The sequence below is a fragment of the Salvelinus alpinus genome, chromosome 3 (genome assembly GCF_045679555.1).
Source record: "Salvelinus alpinus chromosome 3, SLU_Salpinus.1, whole genome shotgun sequence".
Lineage (NCBI taxonomy): Eukaryota > Metazoa > Chordata > Actinopteri > Salmoniformes > Salmonidae > Salvelinus > Salvelinus alpinus.
The window spans coordinates 3076650-3095481 of record NC_092088.1 but is presented as its reverse complement, the minus strand read 5'-3'; the positions used below and the strand labels follow the sequence as shown (position 1 = coordinate 3095481).

At 47.6% G+C, this 18832-nt stretch overlaps 1 protein-coding gene across 1 annotated transcript in view; it reads right to left on the bottom strand.

Moving 5' to 3' along the window:
* The window catches only part of arid4b (AT-rich interaction domain 4B), a 295187-nt gene that overhangs the window by 54815 nt on the left and 221540 nt on the right, over positions 1-18832 (bottom strand). Inside the window, exons 10-14 of the mRNA XM_071391284.1 lie at positions 8000-8076; positions 5744-5886; positions 4961-5033; positions 2315-2409; positions 1017-1114 (exon numbers count right to left, since the gene is read on the bottom strand). Coding sequence (XP_071247385.1) covers positions 1017-1114; positions 2315-2409; positions 4961-5033; positions 5744-5886; positions 8000-8076 — 486 coding nt within the window. The remainder of the gene's footprint in view (positions 1-1016; positions 1115-2314; positions 2410-4960; positions 5034-5743; positions 5887-7999; positions 8077-18832) is intronic.

Genomic DNA, 18832 nt, shown 5'->3' with positions numbered 1-18832 from the left:
ATAACAACAATACAGGTACCTGAGGAGTACCACACCATAACAACAATACAGGTACCTGAGGAGGATTACCACACCATAACAACAATAAGGGTACCTGAGGAGGATTACCACACCATAACAACAATACAGGTACCTGAGGAGGATTACCACACCATAACAACAATACAGGTACCTGAGGAGGATTACCACACCATAACAACAATAAGGGTACCTGAGGAGGATTACCACACCATAACAACAATACAGGTACCTGAGGAGGATTACCACACCATAACAACAATACAGGTACACCACCATAACAACAATACAGGTACCTGAGGAGGATTACCACACCATAACAACAATACAGGTACCTGAGGAGGATTACCACACCATAACAACAATACAGGTACCTGAGGAGGTGTACCACACCATAACAACAATACAGGTACCTGAGGAGGATTACCACCACACCATAACAACAATACAGGTACACCACCATAACAACAATACAGGTACCTGAGGAGGATTACCACACCATAACAACAATACAGGTACCTGAGGATACCACACCATAACAACAATACAGGTACCTGAGGAGGATTACCACACCATAACAACAATACAGGTACCTGAGGAGGATTACCACACCATAACAACAATACAGGTACCTGAGGAGGTGTACCACACCATAACAACAATACAGGTACCTGAGGAGGATTACCACACCATAACAACAATACAGGTACCTGAGGAGGATTACCACACCATAACAACAATACAGGTACCTGAGGAGGTGTACCACACCATAACAACAATACAGGTACCTGAGGAGGATTACCACACCATAACAACAATACAGGTATCTGAGGAGAATTACCACACCAGAACAACAATACAGGTACCTAAGGATACCACACCAGACACAGCCTGATCATTAAACCAATATCAAAGCACCACAGCGACTCAAGAGGGGTCCCCCTAAAAAGGTACATTATCAGTGGTACACAGATAATCAACGGGCTCTCACTACGTACTTGCGGTAAGCACATTTGACATTGTAGCCGGCGGCAGAGTTGAGAACAGGGATTCCCAGAGCTTGGTAGACAGTCTTCCATACGGACCCGCTCTCAATCTGACAGGACACAGAGAACAGGACACAGAGTGAAACAGGGAATAGGAGATACGTGTTTGTCAGAGTGAAAGACAATGTGTCTGACTAGAAGATTAACTAAAAACAAAGGCTGGTGAAATCTAAATGGAACTAAAACAAATCAATACATCACAGGAAACTACATCACATCAATACATTACAGGAAACTACATCACATCAATACATCACAGAGAACTACATCACATCAATACATCACAGAGAACTACATCACATCAATACATCACAGGAAACTACATCACATCAATACATCACACGAAACTACATCACATCAATACATCACAGGGAACTACATCACATCAATACATCACATCAATACATTACAGGAAACTACATCACATCAATACATCACACGAAACTACATCACATCAATACATTACACGAAACTACATCACATCAATACATCACACGAAACTACATCACATCAATACATCACAGAGAACTACATCACATCAATACATCACAGGGAACTACATCACATCAATACATCACACGAAACTACATCACATCAATACATCACAGAGAACTACATCACATCAATACATCACAGGGAACTACATCACATCAATACATCACACGAAACTACATCACATCAATACATCACACGAAACTACATCACATCAATACATCACAGGGAACTACATCACATCAATACATCACAGGGAACTACATCACATCAATACATTACATGGAACTACATCACATCAATACATTACAGGAAACTACATCACATCAATACATCACACGAAACTACATCACATCAATACATCACACGAAACTACATCACATCAATACATTACACGAAACTACATCACATCAATACATCACACGAAACTACATCACATCAATACATTACAGGAAACTACATCACATCAATACATCACAGGAAACTACATCACATCAATACATCACATCAATACATTACAGGAAACTACATCACATCAATACATCACACGAAACTACATCACATCAATACATCACACGAAACTACATCACATCAATACATTACACGAAACTACATCACATCAATACATCACAGGAAACTACATCACATCAATACATCACAGGAAACTACATCACATCAATACATCACAGGGTCCAATTAGAAGTGAGGGTTAAGACGTGGACCACCAATGAGCGTCATGATAAGTGTGTGGTACTCACATCGTGGAAGCCCCCCAGTTGGTGCACCAGTCTGTAGAGCTTGAAGAGGTCCAGGTTCCTGTAGCCCAGCACGGGCTTCTTGTTGATGGGGGTTCCTACAGCAGGATCAAAAACAACCTAAAGGTCAGTCCCTGAAAGCCCAGTGTAGTCTATCTCAGAAGTATTGCGCACGTTTTATTTGTGCTTCCCATGACTTTGTTTTATAAAACTCAGCAAAAAAATAAACGTCCTCTCACTGCCAACTGCGTTTATTTTCAGCAAACTTAACATGTGTAAATATTTGTATGAACATAACAAGATTCAACTACTGAGACATAAACTGAACAAGTTCCACAGACATGTGACTAACAGAAATGGAATAATGTGTCCCTGAACAAAGGGGGGGGGGGGGGGGTCAAAATCAAAAGTAACAGTCAGTATATGGTGTGGCCACCAGCTGCATTAACTTCTTATAGCTGCAGTGGCAGTATTGAGTAGCTTGGACGAAAAGGTGCCCAGAGTAAACTGCCTGCTCCTCAGTCCTAGTTGCAAATATATGCATATTGTTATTAGTATTGGATAGAAAACACTCTGAAGTTTCTAAAACTGTTTGAATGATGTCTGTGAGTATAACAGTACTCATATGGCAGGCAAAAACCTGAGAAAAAAATCCAACCAGGAAGTGGGAAATCTGAGGAGTGGTCGATTTTCAACCCAGCCCTTATTGAATACACAGTGGGATATGGGTCACTTCCTACGGCTTCCACTAGATGTCAACAGTCTTTAAAACCTTGTCTGATGCTTCTACTGTGAAGTGGGGCCGAATGAGAGGGGATTGAGTAAGGTCTGCCATGAGCTGAACATGCGCTGGCCATGCGCGTTCATGTGAGAGCGAGCTCTGTTCCATCGCACTTCTGAAGACAATGGAATTCTCCGGTTGGAACATTATTGAAGATTTATGTTAAAAACATCCTAAAGATTGATTCAGTACATCGTTTGACATGTTTCTACTGACTTTTACGGAACTTTTTGACATTTCGTCTGCTTTTAGTGAACGCGCTTTGGATTTGTTTACCAAACGCGCTAACAAAAGTAGCTATTTGGACATAAATGATGGACACTACCGAACAAAACAAACATTTCTTGTGGAAGTGGGAGTCCTGGGAGTGCATTCCGATGAAGATCAGTAAAAGAAGATTTATAATGTTATTTCTGACTTTTGTTGACTCCACAATTTGGAGGGTAACTGTATGGCTTGCTTTTGTGGCTGAACGCTGTTCTCAGATTATTGAATATTGTGCTTTTGCCGTAAAGCTTTTTTGAAACCTGACACAGCGGTTGCATTAAGAACAAGTGTATCTTTAATTCTGTGTAAAACATGTATCTTTCATCAAAGTTTATGATGAGTATTTCTGTTATTTGACGTGGCACTCTGCAATTCCTCCGGATATTTTGGAGGCATTTCTGAACATAGCGCCAATGTAAACTGAGGTTTTTGGATATAAATATGAACTTTATCGAACAAAACATATATATTGTGTAACATGAAGTCCTATGAGTGTCATCTGATGAAGCTCACCAAAGGTTAGTGATTCATTTTATCTCTATTTCTGCTTTTTGTGACTCCTGTCTTTGGCTGGAAAATGTTTTTCTGTGATTTTGCGGTGACCTAACATAATCGTTTGTTGTGCTTTCGCTGTAAAGACTTTTTGAAGTCGGACACTGTGGTGGGATTAACAAGAAGTGTATCTTTGAAATGGTGTGAAATACTTGTATGTTTGAGGAATTTTAATTATGAGATTTCTGTTGTTTGAATTTGGCGTCCTGCACTTTCACTGGCTGTTGTCATATCGATCCTGTTAACGGATTGCAGCCCTAAGAAGTTTTAAGTACTGCCAGTTCTTGCTGTGAGATGTTACCCCACTCTTCCACCAAGGCACCTGTGAGTTCCCAGACATTTCTGGGGGGAATGGCCCTAGCCCTCACCCTCCGATCCAACAGGTCCCAGACGTGCTCAATGGGATTGAGATCCGGGCTCTTCGCTGGCCATTATTTATGGTTCATTGAACAAGCATGGGAAACAGTGTTTAAACCCTTTACAATGAAGATCTGTGAAGTTATTTGGATTTTTACGAATTATCTTTGAAAGACGGGGTCCTGAAAAAGGGACGTTTCTTTTTTTGCCGAGTTTAGATGGGTTAGACATTTGCAAAAAAAAAATGTCTAAAAACACTTTGTCATTATGGTGTATTGTATACAGATGGGTGAGATAAAAAATAGTTTTAGAGTTTACACCTAAAATAAATCATACCAGTCCGAACTATTGACTGGTTCTGTATATATATATTTTTTAGGTGTAAAATGTGTATATTTATATTTGGAAAAGAGACCATGGCCTCAATGTCTTCCTGTTAGAATGAAGATTCCATCAAATCATCCAGTTACTGTCGGGCAGAGGAGGCTGGTGGGGGGAGCTATAGGAGGACGGGCTCATTGTAATGGCTGGGATGGAACGGTTATCATATGTTTGCTGTGTCATTCAGTTCCATTTATTCCAATCCAGCCCATCTTCCTATAACTCCTCAAACCAGCCTCCTCTGCTGTCAGGTGCATGGTGGGAACATTAAGTTAAGGGGTTGAAAATGTTGCATTCTATAAACTGCAGACCTCTGTCCTCCATGAACTTGTACAGCTGCTGCAGGAAGTTGTCTCTCTCCTCAGGGAACGGCTCCACTTCCTCCTGCACACAGGAACAGGAAATAACAATAAAAGAGCTCAGCTTGGCTCCTCCCACTGCGAAAGGTGTATCATACCCTGGGCAATGTTTTACTATTTGACCGATGTATAGTTCTTCCTCTATCATTTTATCTACAGCGTGGAACGAAAGGGTCCTAGAATTTAACCTTGGGGGAGCCCTTTTCTCGTAAGCGGTCCAAACTGATTTTATGCCCTCCTGTGCCAACTTACGGCCTAAACTCAAAGGACACATCTCTCCAATGGCTTAAACTCACTAAGGGTGAGCGTGCGAGGCGTTATTTGATTATTTTAGAATGCATTGTTTTGAATTATAATGACCCAAGCCGGGCGGGCGGGCGGTCCACTTTAACGCCTCATTCAATTAGAAGGTCTCTATTTAGCGTATTATCCCTGGTGCTGTAGTCACACAAAACAACAGACATGTCATTATTCACTCTTTTTCCTGCTCATTTGAATTGAAAAAGAGGTAGGTAACGGTTGAGGATTTACCGTACATGCTAAATTAGACCAACTCATCCACTTAAGGAAACACAACATCGCTATCAGCAAAGATGACTGGACATATGGACTATCCTTCTAGCATACAGTCACTGCTCTGCCTGTCCCGTCCTTTCCACGCGCCCTCGCTCTGCCCGCCAACCCCCTTCTGGTGAGTTTCTCGCTTTACTCAGCAGGTTAATATGACATGATTACCTCTTCCTCTTCTTCGCTGGCCTCTTCCTCCTGCTCTTCCTCCTCCTCATCTTCCTCACTGGTGGAACTCTCGTCTTTCACCTCAGTCCTCCAGGAGCCGGGCACCACCGCCTGATGCACAAACTCCACAGCCGCATCCAACGCTGACACACACACACACACACACACACACACACACACACACACACACACACACACACACACACACACACACACACACACACACACACACACATAAAATCAATAATTGAAATGCATTCCAGGTGACTACCTCATGAAGCTGGTTGAGAGAATGCCAAGAGTGTACAAAGCTGTCAGGGCAAAGTGTGGCTACTTTGAAAAATCTAAAATCCAAATATATATATAAATACACACACTAAACAATAATATAAACGGAACATGTAAAGTGTTGGTCCCATGTTTCATGAGCTGAAATAAAAAAGCTTATTTCATGCTGACCACAGAAGAAAGACCGAGACAAAGAGAGAGAGAGAGAGAGAGAGAGAGAGAGAGAGAGAGAGAGAGAGAGAGAGAGAGAGAGAGAGAGAGAGAGAGAGAGAGAGGTAGAGAGAGAGGTAGAGAGAGACAGAGAGAGAGAGAGAGAGAGAGAGAGAGAGAGAGAGAGAGAGAGAGAGAGAGAGAGAGAGAGAGAGAGAGAGGTAGAGAGAGACAGAGAGAGAGAGAGAGAGAGAGAGACGGAGACACAGAGAGACAGAGACAGAGACAGAGCGACAGAGACAGAGAGAGAGAGAGAGACAGAGAGATAGAGAGAGAGACAGAGAGAGAGACAGAGAGAGACAGAGAGAGACAGAGCGAGAGACAGAGACAGAGAGACAGAGAGAGACAGAGACAGACAGACAGACAGACAGACAGACAGACAGACAGACAGACAGACAGACAGAGAGAGATGGCAGCAGACACCTTTCCTCCAGCGGAGCACAGAACCTGTATTTTATATTTCTTCCTCCCAGCCAGGTCCGAGAGAAGTGACACGACATGCCCTGTATTCACAAAGGCTGAATTTACGCAGACAGCCCAATTATTAGCAAAAGATCTGATCTCATTGGCCAAAAGACAAAATGAGTGGCAAAAGATCAGAATTGTATTGCCTGTGTAAATGTAGCCTCTCAGTGCTGATCTCCAATCAGATTGGTCTTTCAGATAATGAACTAGATGACATGGACAGGAAGTGGGAGACGTGGCTTATCACTCTGACACCTTGTGAATCCCAACCCTGATACAATACAACATATACAACAAGACATTTAGCTGGTGCTTTTATCCGAGTTATAGTCATGTGTGCATAAATTTTACATATAGGTGGCCCCAGCGGGAATCGAACCAACAACCCTTGGCATTGCATTTGTCATGCTCTACCGACTGAGCCTCAGGTGGTCCCAGTCGGTTTCTCTATGCTAGAAGACCTCCTTCCTCCCTTCTCCTCCCTCCTCTTTCCTCCTCCTCCTCCCTCCTCTTCACACCTTCCTCTCCCTCTCCTTCCACCTCCTCTTTCCTCCTCCCTCCTCTTCCCTCCTCTTTCCTCCCTCCTCTTCACACCTTCCTCTCCTTCTCCTCCCTCTCCTTCCACCTCCTCTTTCCTCCTCCCTCCTCTCCTTCTCCCACCTCCTCCCTCTCCTTTCTCCCACCTCCTCCTCCCTCCCTCCTCTCCTTCTCCCACCTCCTCCTCCCTCCTCTCCTTCTCCCACCTCCTCCCTCTCCTTTCTCCCACCTCCTCCTCCCTCCCTCCTCTCCTTCTCCCACCTCCTCCTCCCTCCTCTCCGTTCTCCCACCTCCTCCCTCCTCTCCTTCTCCCACCTCCTCCTCCCTCCTCTCCTTCTCCCACCTCCTCCCTCTCCTTTCTCCCACCTCCTCCTCCCTCCCACCTCCTCCCTCCTCTCCTTCTCCCACCTCCTCCTCCCTCCTCTCCTTTCTCCCACCTCCTCCCTCCTCTCCTTCTCCCACCTCCTCATCCCTCCTCTCCTTCTCCCACCTCCTCCCTCTCCTTTCTCCCACCTCCTCCTCCCTTCCTCCTCTCCTTCTCCCACCTCCTCCTCCCTCCTCTCCCTTCTCCCTCCTCCCTCCTCTCCTTTCTCCCACCTCCTCCCTCTCCTCCCTCCTCTCCTTCCTCCTCCTCCCCTTCGCCTCCCTCTCCTTCCTCCTCCTCTTCCCTCCTCCCTCCTACTCTTCCCTCCTCCCTCCTCTCCTTTCTCCCACCTCCTCCCTCTCCTCCCTCCTCGGTGCAGAGTGTTAACTCACCTGGCTTGAGCCCTGCGTCAGCTTTAGGAGGAGAGTCTGTGTCCATCACCGTCACGTCCTTCCTCAGCACTGTGTTGCTGAAACAAACAGACACACAACCCCCATCAGTACCCACGCAACCCCATCAGTATCCACACAACCCCCATCAGTATCCACACAACCCCCATCAGTATCCACACAACCCCCATCAGTATCCACACAACCCCCATCAGTATCCACACAACCCCCATCAGTATCCACACAACCCCCATCAGTATCCACACAACCCCCAACAGTATCCACACAACCCCCATCAGTATCCACACAACCCCCAACCCCCATCAGTATCCACACAACCCCCATCAGTATCCACACAACCCCCATCAGTATCCACACAAACCCCATCAGTATCCACACAGCCCCCATCAGTATCCACACAAACCACATCAGTACCCACACAACCCCCAACCCCCATCAGTATCCACACAACCCCCCTCAGTATCCACACAACCCCCAACCCCCATCAGTATCCACACAGCCCCCATCATTATCCACACAGCCCCCATCAGTATCCACACAAACCCCATCAGTATCCACACAACCCCCAACCCCCATCAGTATCCACAGAACCCCCATCAGTATCCACACAACCCCCATCAGTATCCACACAACCCCCATCAGTATCCACACAACCCCCATCAGTATCCACACAACCCCCCTCAGTATCCACACAACCCCCATCAGTATCCACACAAACCCCATCAGTATTCACACAACCCCCATCAGTACCTACACAACCCCCATCAGTATCCACACAACCTCCATCAGTATCCACACAACCCCCATCAGTACCCACACAACCCCCATCAGTATCCACACAAACCCCATCAGTATCCACACAACCTCCATCAGTATCCACACAACCCCCCTCAGAATCCACACAACCCCCATCAGTATCCACACAGCCCCCATCAGTATCCACACAACCCCCATCAGTACCCACACAACCCCCATCAGTATCCACACAAACCCCCATCAGTATCCACACAACCCCCATCAGTACCCACACAACCCCCATCAGTATCCACACAAACCCCCATCAGTATCCACACAACCCCCATCAGTATCCACACAACCCCATCAGTATCCACACAAACCCCATCAGTATCCACACAGCCCCCATCAGTATCCACACAACCCCCAACCCCCATCAGTATCCACACAAACCCCCTTCAGTATCCACACAAACCCCCTTCAGTATCCACACAACCCCCATCAGTATACCCACAAACCCCCCTCAGTATCCACACAAACCCCCTTCAGTATCCACACAAACCCCCCTCAGTATCCACACAACCCCCATCAGTATCCACACAAACCCCCCTCAGTATCCACACAAACCCCCATCAGTATCCACACAGCCCCCATCAGTATCCACACAACCCCCAACCCCCATCAGTATCCACACAAACCCCCCTCAGTATCCATACAAACCCCCCTCAGTATCCACACAACCCCCATCAGTATCCACGCAAACCCCATCAGTATACACACAGCCCCCATCAGTATCAACGCAACCCCCATCAGTATCCACGCAACCCCCATCAGTATCCACACAACCCCCATCAGTACCCACACAACCCCCATCAGTATCCACACAACCCCCAACAGTATCCACACAACCCCCATCAGTATCCACACAACCCCCATCAGTATCCACACAACCCCCATCAGTACCCACACAACCCCATCAGTATCCACACAAACCCCATCAGTATCCACACAAACCCCATCAGTATCCACACAACCCCATCAGTATCCACACAACCCCCATCAGTATCCACACAACCCCCATCAGTATCCACACAACCCCCATCAGTATCCACACAACCCCCATCAGTATCCACACAACCCCCATCAGTATCCACACAAACCCCATCAGTATCCACACAGCCCCCATCAGTATCCACACAGCCCCCATCAGTATCCACACAAACCCCATCAGTACCCACACAACCCCCAACCCCCATCAGTACCCACACAACCCCATCAGTATCCACACAACCCCCATCAGTATCCACACAGCCCCCATCAGTATCCACACAGCCCCCATCAGTATCCACACAAACCCCATCAGTATCCACACAACCCCCAACCCCCATCAGTATCCACAGAACCCCCATCAGTATCCACACAACGCCCATCAGTATCCACACAACCCCCATCAGTATCCACACAACCACCATCAGTATCCACACAACCCCCCTCAGTATCCACACAACCCCCATCAGTATCCACACAAACCCCATCAGTATCCACACAACCCCCATCAGTACCCACACAACCCCCATCAGTATCCACACAAACCCTCATCAGTATCCACACAACTCCATCAGTATCCACACAACCTCCATCAGTACCCACACAACCCCCATCAGTATCCACACAAACCCCCATCAGTATCCACACAACCCCCATCAGTATCCACACAAACCCCATCAGTATCCACACAAACCCCATCAGTATCCACACAACCCCCAACCCCCATCAGTATCCACACAAACCCCCCTCAGTATCCACACAAACCCCCCTCAGTATCCACACAACCCCCATCAGTATCCACACAAACCCCCCTCAGTATCCACACAAACCCCCCTCAGTATCCACACAGCCCCCATCAGTATCCACACAACCCCCATCAGTATCCACACAGCCCCCAACCCCCATCAGTATCCACACAACCCCATCAGTATCCACACAACCTCCATCAGTACCCACACAACCCCCATCAGTATCCACACAAACCCCCATCAGTATCCACACAACCCCCATCAGTATCCACACAACCCCCATCAGTATCCACACAACCCCCATCAGTACCCACACAGCCCCCATCAGTATCCACACAACCCCCAACCCCCATCAGTATCCACACAAACCCCCCTCAGTATCCACACAAACCCCCCTCAGTATCCACACAACCCCCATCAGTATCCACACAAACCCCCCTCAGTATCCACACAGCCCCCATCAGTATCCACACAACCCCCATCAGTATCCACACAGCCCCCATCAGTATCCACACAACCCCCAACCCCCATCAGTATCCACACAAACCCCCCTCAGTATCCACACAAACCCCCCTCAGTATCCACACGACCCCCATCAGTATCCACACGACCCCCATCAGTATCCACACAACCCCCATCAGTATCCACGCAAACCCCATCAGTATCCACACAGCCCCCATCAGTATCCACGCAACCCCCAACCCCCATCAGTATCCACGCAACCCCCCTCAGTATCCACACAGCCCCCATCAGTATCCACGCAACCCCCAACCCCCATCAGTATCCACGCAAACCCCATCAGTATCCACACAACCCCCATCAGTATCCACGCAACCCCCCTCAGTATCCACACAACCCCCATCAGTATCCACACAACCCCCATCAGTACCCACACAACCCCCATCAGTATCCACACAACCCCCATCAGTACCCACACAACCCCCAACCCCCATCAGTATCCACACAACCCCCATCAGTATCCACACAACCCCCATCAGTATCCACACAACCCCCATCAGTATCCACACAACCCCCATCAGTACCCACACAACCCCCATCAGTATCCACACAACCCCCAACAGTATCCACACAACCCCCATCAGTACCCACACAACCCCCATCAGTATCCACACAACCCCCAACAGTATCCACACAACCCCCATCAGTATCCACACAACCCCCATCAGTATCCACACAACCCCCATCAGTACCCACACAACCCCATCAGTATCCACACAACCCCATCAGTATCCACACAACCCCCATCAGTACCCACACAACCCCCATCAGTATCCACACAACCCCCATCAGTATCCACACAACCCCCAACAGTATCCACACAACCCCCAACAGTATCCACACAACCCCCATCAGTATCCACAGAACCCCCATCAGTATCCACACAACCCCCATCAGTATCCACACAACCCCCATCAGTATCCACACAACCCCCATCAGTATCCACACACAACCCCCATCAGTATCCACACAACCCCCAACAGTATCCACACAACCCCCATCAGTACCCACACAACCCCCATCAGCATCCACACAACCCCCATCAGTATCCACACAACCCCCATCAGTATCCACACAACCCCCACCAGTATCCACACAAACCACATCAGTATCCACACAACCCCCATCAGTATCCACACAACCCACATCAGTATCCACACAACCCCCAACCCCCATCAGTATCCACACAACCCCCATCAGTATCCACACAACCCCCATCAGTATCCACACAACCCCCATCAGTATCCACACAAACCACATCAGTATCCACACAACCCCCATCAGTATCCACACAACCCCCATCAGTACCCACACAACCCCCATCAGTACCTACACAACCCCCAACCCCCATCAGTATCCACACAACCCCCAACAGTATCCACACAACCCCCATCAGTATCCACACAACCCCCATCAGTATCCACACAACCCACATCAGTATCCACACAACCTAAAAGTATGAAATGTAACCCTTCACCCAGAGTCCTCTCTGTTCATAACCTGACCCTGCAGCACCAGTGACTCCTCTCTCTCTCTGTTCTTAACCTGACCCTGCAGCACCAGTGACTCCTCTCTCTCTCTGTTCTTAACCTGACCCTGCAGCACCAGTGACTCCTCTCTCTCTCTCTGTTCTTAACCTGATCCTGCAGCACCAGTGACTCCTCTCTCTCTCTGTTCTTAACCTGACCCTGCAGCACCAGTGACTCCTCTCTCTCTCTGTTCTTAACCTGACCCTGCAGCACCAGTGACTCCTCTCTCTCTCTCTGTTCTTAACCTGATCCTGCAGCACCAGTGACTCCTCTCTCTCTCTGTTCTTAACCTGACCCTGCAGCACCAGTGACTCCTCTCTCTCTCTCTGTTCTTAACCTGACCCTGCAGCACCAGTGACTCCTCTCTCTCTCTCTGTTCTTAACCTGATCCTGCAGCACCAGTGACTCCTCTCTCTCTCTGTTCTTAACCTGACCCTGCAGCACCAGTGACTCCTCTCTCTCTCTGTTCTTAACCTGACCCTGCAGCACCAGTGACTCCTCTCTCTCTCTCTGTTCTTAACCTGACCCTGCAGCACCAGTGACTCCTCTCTCTCTCTCTCTCTGTTCTTAACCTGACCCTGCAGCACCAGTGACTCCTCTCTCTCTCTGTTCTTAACCTGACCCTGCAGCACCAGTGACTCCTCTCTCTCTCTGTTCTTAACCTGACCCTGCAGCACCAGTGACTCCTCTCTCTCTCTCTCTGTTCTTAACCTGACCCTGCAGCACCAGTGACTCCTCTCTCTCTCTGTTCTTAACCTGACCCTGCAGCACCAGTGACTCCTCTCTCTCTCTGTTCTTAACCTGACCCTGCAGCACCAGTGACTCCTCTCTCTCTCTCTCTGTTCTTAACCTGACCCTGCAGCACCAGTGACTCCTCTCTCTCCCTCTCTCTGTTCTTAACCTGACCCTGCAGCACCAGTGACTCCTCTCCCTCTCTCTGTTCTTAACCTGACCCTGCAGCACCAGTGACTCCTCTCTCTCTCTCTGTTCTTAACCTGACCCTGCAGCACCAGTGACTCCTCTCTCTCTCTCTGTTCTTAACCTGACCCTGCAGCACCAGTGACTCCTCTCTCTCTCTGTTCTTAACCTGACCCTGCAGCACCAGTGACTCCTCTCTCTCTCTGTTCTTAACCTGACCTTGCAGCACCAGTGACTCCTCTCTCTCTCTCTGTTCTTAACCTGACCCTGCAGCACCAGTGACTCCTCTCTCTCTCTGTTCTTAACCTGACCCTGCAGCACCAGTGACTCCTCTCTCTCTCTCTGTTCTTAACCTGACCCTGCAGCACCAGTGACTCCTCTCTCTCTCTCTGTTCTTAACCTGACCCTGCAGCACCAGTGACTCCTCTCTCTCTCTGTTCTTAACCTGACCCTGCAGCACCAGTGACTCCTCTCTCTCTCTGTTCTTAACCTGACCCTGCAGCACCAGTGACTCCTCTCTCTCTCTCTGTTCTTAACCTGACCCTGCAGCACCAGTGACTCCTCTCTCTCTCTCTGTTCTTAACCTGACCCTGCAGCACCAGTGACTCCTCTCTCTCTCTGTTCTTAACCTGACCCTGCAGCACCAGTGACTCCTCTCTCTCTCTGTTCTTAACCTGACCCTGCAGCACCAGTGACTCCTCTCTCTCTCTCTGTTCTTAACCTGACCCTGCAGCACCAGTGACTCCTCTCTCTCTCTCTGTTCTTAACCTGACCCTGCAGCACCAGTGACTCCTCTCTCTCTCTCTCTGTTCTTAACCTGACCCTGCAGCACCAGTGACTCCTCTCTCTCTCTGTTCTTAACCTGACCCTGCAGCACCAGTGACTCCTTCAGGACAAAAGTGCAGATGACAACCAGCATCAAATCAAATCAAATTTTATTGGTCACATACACATGGTTAGCAGATGTTAATGTGAGTGTAGCGAAATGCTTGTGCTTCTAGTTCCGACAATGCAGTAATAACCAACAAGTAATCTAACCTAATAATTCCACAACTACTACCTTACACACACACACAAGTGTAAAGGGATAAAGAATATGTACATAAAGATATATGAATGAGTGGTGGTACAGAACGGCATAGGCAAGATGCAGTAGATGGTATAAAATACAGTATATACATGTGATATGAGTAATGTAAGATATGTAGACATTATTAAAGTGGCATTATTTAGAGTGGCATTGTTTAAAGTGCCTAGTGATCCATTTATTAAAGTGTCCATTGATTGGGTCTCCATGTTGGCAGCAGCCTCTCTGAGTTAGTGATGGCTGTTTAACAGTCTGATGGCCTTGAGATAAAAGCTGTTTTTCAGTCTCTCGGTCCCAGCTTTGATGCACCTGTACTGACCTCGCCTTCTGGATGATAGCGGGGTGAACAGGCAGTGGCTCGGGTGGTTGTTGTCCTTGATGATCTTTATGGCCTTCCTGTGACATCGGGTGGTCTGTCTGTCTGTCTGTCTGTCTGTCTGTCTGTCTGTCTGTCTGTCTGTCTGTCTGTCTGTCTGTCTGTCTGTCTGTCTGTCTGTCTGTCTGTCTGTCTGTCTGTCTGTCTGTCTGTCTGTCTGTCTGTCTGTGTGGGTGGACCATTTCAGTTTGTCCGTGATGTGTACGCTGAGGAACTTAAAACTTTCCACCTTCTCCACTACTGTCCCGTCGATGTGGATAGGGGGGTGCTCCCTCTGCTGTTTCCTGAAGTCCACGATCATCTCCTTTGTTTTGTTGACGTTGAGTGTGAGGTTATTTTCCTGACACCACACTCCTCCCTGTAGGCTGTACAGGAGGGGGCTGAGCACACACCCTTGTGGGGCCCCAGTGTTGAGGGTCAGCAAAGTGGAGGTGTTGTTTCCTACCTTCACCACCTGGGGGCGGCCCTTCAGAAAGTCCAGGACCCAGTTGCACAGGGAGGAGTTCAGACCCAGGGCCTTGAGCTTGATGATGAGTTTGGAGGGTACTATGGTGTTGAATGCTGAGCTGTAGTCAGTGAACAGCATTCGTACATAGGTATTCCTCTTGTCCAGATGGGACAGGGCAGTGTGCAGTGTAATGGAGATGGCATCGTCTGTGGACCTGTTGGGGCGGTAAGCAAACTGAAGTGGGTCTAGGGTGGCAGGTAAGGTGGAAGTGATATGATCATTGACTCGTCTCTCAAAGCACTTCATGATGACAGAAGTGAGTGCTAGTCATTTAGTTCAGTTATCTTTGCTTTCTTGGGAACAGGAACAATAGTGGACATCTTGAAGCAAGTGGGGAGCAGACTGGGACAGGGAGAGATTGAATATGTACACACCAGCCAGCTGGTCTGCGCATGCTCTGAGGACGCGGCTAGGGATGCCGTCTGGGCCAGCAGCCTTGCGAAGGTTAACACGTTTAAATGTTTTACTCACGTCAGCCACGGAGAAGGAGGGGGGGGGGGGCGCAGTGCTTGTTAGCTGGCCGCGACGTGGCTGGTTTTCCCATTGTAATCCGTGATTGTCTGTAGACCCTGCCACATACGTCTCGTGTCTGAGTCGTTGAACTGCGACTCCCCTTTGTCTCTGTACTGACGTTTTGCCTGTTAGATTGCCTTGCGGAGGGATTAACTACACTGTTTATATTCAGCCATAGTCCCAGTCACCTTTCCGTGCGGTGGTTCACACTTTTAATTTTTGCGCGAATGCCGTTATCCATCCACGGTTTCTGGTTGGGGTAGGTTTTAATAGTCACAGTGGGTACAACATCTCCAATGTACTTCTTTATAAACTCACTCACCGAGTCAGAGTATAGGTCGATGTTATTCTCTGAGGCTGACTGGGAAACATATTCCAGTCCGCGTGATCAAAACAATCTTGAAACGTGGCTCCCGATTGGTCGGACCAGCGTTGAATGGCTCTGTTAGAATTTAGGTAGCAATGTTCTTAAGGTTTCTTTGTTAAAATCCCAAGCTACAATAAATGCAGCCTCAGGATATATGGTTTCCAGTTTGCATATAGTCCAGTGAAGTTCCTTGATGGCCGTCTTGATGTTTGCTTGAGGGGGAATGTACACAGCTATAACTGACGAGAAGTCCCTTGGTAGGTAAAATGGCTGGCATTTGATTGTGAGGAATTCTAGGTTGGGTGAGAAGGACTTGAGTTCCTGTATGTTGTTATGAATACACCATGAGTCGTTAATCATGAAGCATACACCCCCGCCCTTCCTCTTTCCAGAGAGGAGTTTATCTCTGTCGGAGCGATGCATGGAGAAGCCCGGTGGCTGGACCGATTCCGACAACATATTCCGAGAGAGCCATGTTTCCTTGAAACAGAGAATGTTACAATCTCTGATGTCTCTCTGGAAGGTAACCCTTGCTCAAATTCCGTCTACCTTGTTGTCAAGAGACTGGACATTGGCGAGTAGTATACTCGGTAGCGGTGGGCGATATGAGCCTGACCAGGTGGCTGCTCCGTCTGCCCCTTCTGCAGCGCCGTTGTTTTGGGTCTACTACTGGAATTAGATCCATTGTCCTGAGTGGTGGTCCGAACAGAGGATCCTGGTCGTACTCCTGGTCGTAATGTTGGTAAGTTGACGTTGCTCTTATATCCAATAGTTCCTCCCGACTGTATGTAATAAGACTTAAGATTTCCCGGGGAAACAATGTAAGAAATAATACATTAAAAAAACTAAATACTGCATAGTTTCCTAAGAACTCGAAGCGAGGCGACCATCTTGTTCTGTTAACTCCACTGATACAGATGACGTAGTTAATTGATAACTTTTTCATTTTCTGCGCATCTGAAATGAATTATAATAGCACAAACAATACTGATGGTCAACTCAAGTGAACTAGCCCCACTTCTCAAACACAACCAATACAACTCTAAACAGGACTGTGCAGCCGCTTGTAGTTATTCATACGAAAATATATTATCTTGTGTGAAGACAGTCATCAATAGACAGTCATCCACAGACAGTCATCCACAGACAGTCAACCACAGACAGTCATCCACAGACAGCCATCCACAGACAGCCATCCACAGACAGTCATCCAGAGACAGTCATCCACAGACAGCCATCCACAGACAGCCATCCACAGACAGCCATCAACAGACAGCCATCAACAGACAGCCATCAACAGACAGTCATCAACAGACAGTCATCCACACACAGCTTGTATCTGGTGTAATATCGGTGTTCAGCAAAGAAGATCAAGTTTGTGGATTGAGTCAGTATCTATTACACAGAGTAACCTAGCAACCCAAATCTGTCCCAGTTACTTTTACACAGAGTAACCTAGCAACCCAAATCTGTCCCAGTTTCTATTACACAGAGTAACCTAGCAACCCAAATCTGTCCCAGTTTCTATTACACAGAGTAACCTAGCAACCCAAATCTGTCCCAGTTTCTATTACACAGAGTAACCTAGCAACCCAAATCTGTCCCAGTTTCTATTACACAGAGTAACCTAGCAACCCAAATCTGTCCCAGTTTCTATTACACAGAGTAACCTAGCAACCCAAATCTGTCCCATTATCTATTACACAGAGGAACCTGTTAACCTAAATCTGTCCCAGTTACTTTTACACAGAGTAACCTAGCAACCCAAATCTGTCCCCGTTTCTAATACACAGAGTAACCTAGCAACCCAAATCTGTCCCAGTTTCTATTACACAGAGTAACCTAGCAACCCAAATCTGTCCCAGTTTCTATTACACAGAATAACCTAGCAACCCAAATCTGTCCCATTATCTATTACACAGAGTAACCTAGCAACCCAAATCTGTCCCAGTTTCTATTACACAGAGTAACCTAGCAACCCAAATCTGTCCCCGTTTCTAATACACAGAGTAACCTAGCAACCCAAATCTGTCCCAGTTTCTATTACACAGAGTAACCTAGCAACCCAAATCTGTCCCAGTTTCTATTACACAGAGTAACCTAGCAACCCAAATCTGTCCCATTATCTATTACACAGAGGAACCTGTTAACCTAAATCTGTCCCAGTTACTTTTACACAGAGTAACCTAGCAACCCAAATCTGTCCCAGTTTCTATTACACAGAGTAACCTAGCAACCCAAATCTGTCCCAGTTTCTATTACACAGAGTAACCTAGCAACCCAAATCTGTCCCCGTTTCTATTACACTGAGGAACCTAGCAACCCAAATCTGTCCCAGTTTCTATTACACAGAGTAACCTAGCAACCCAAATCTGTCCCCGTTTCTATTGCACAGAGTAACCTAGCAACCCAAATCTGTCCCAGTTTCTATTACACAGAGTAACCTAGCAACCCAAATCTGTCCCAG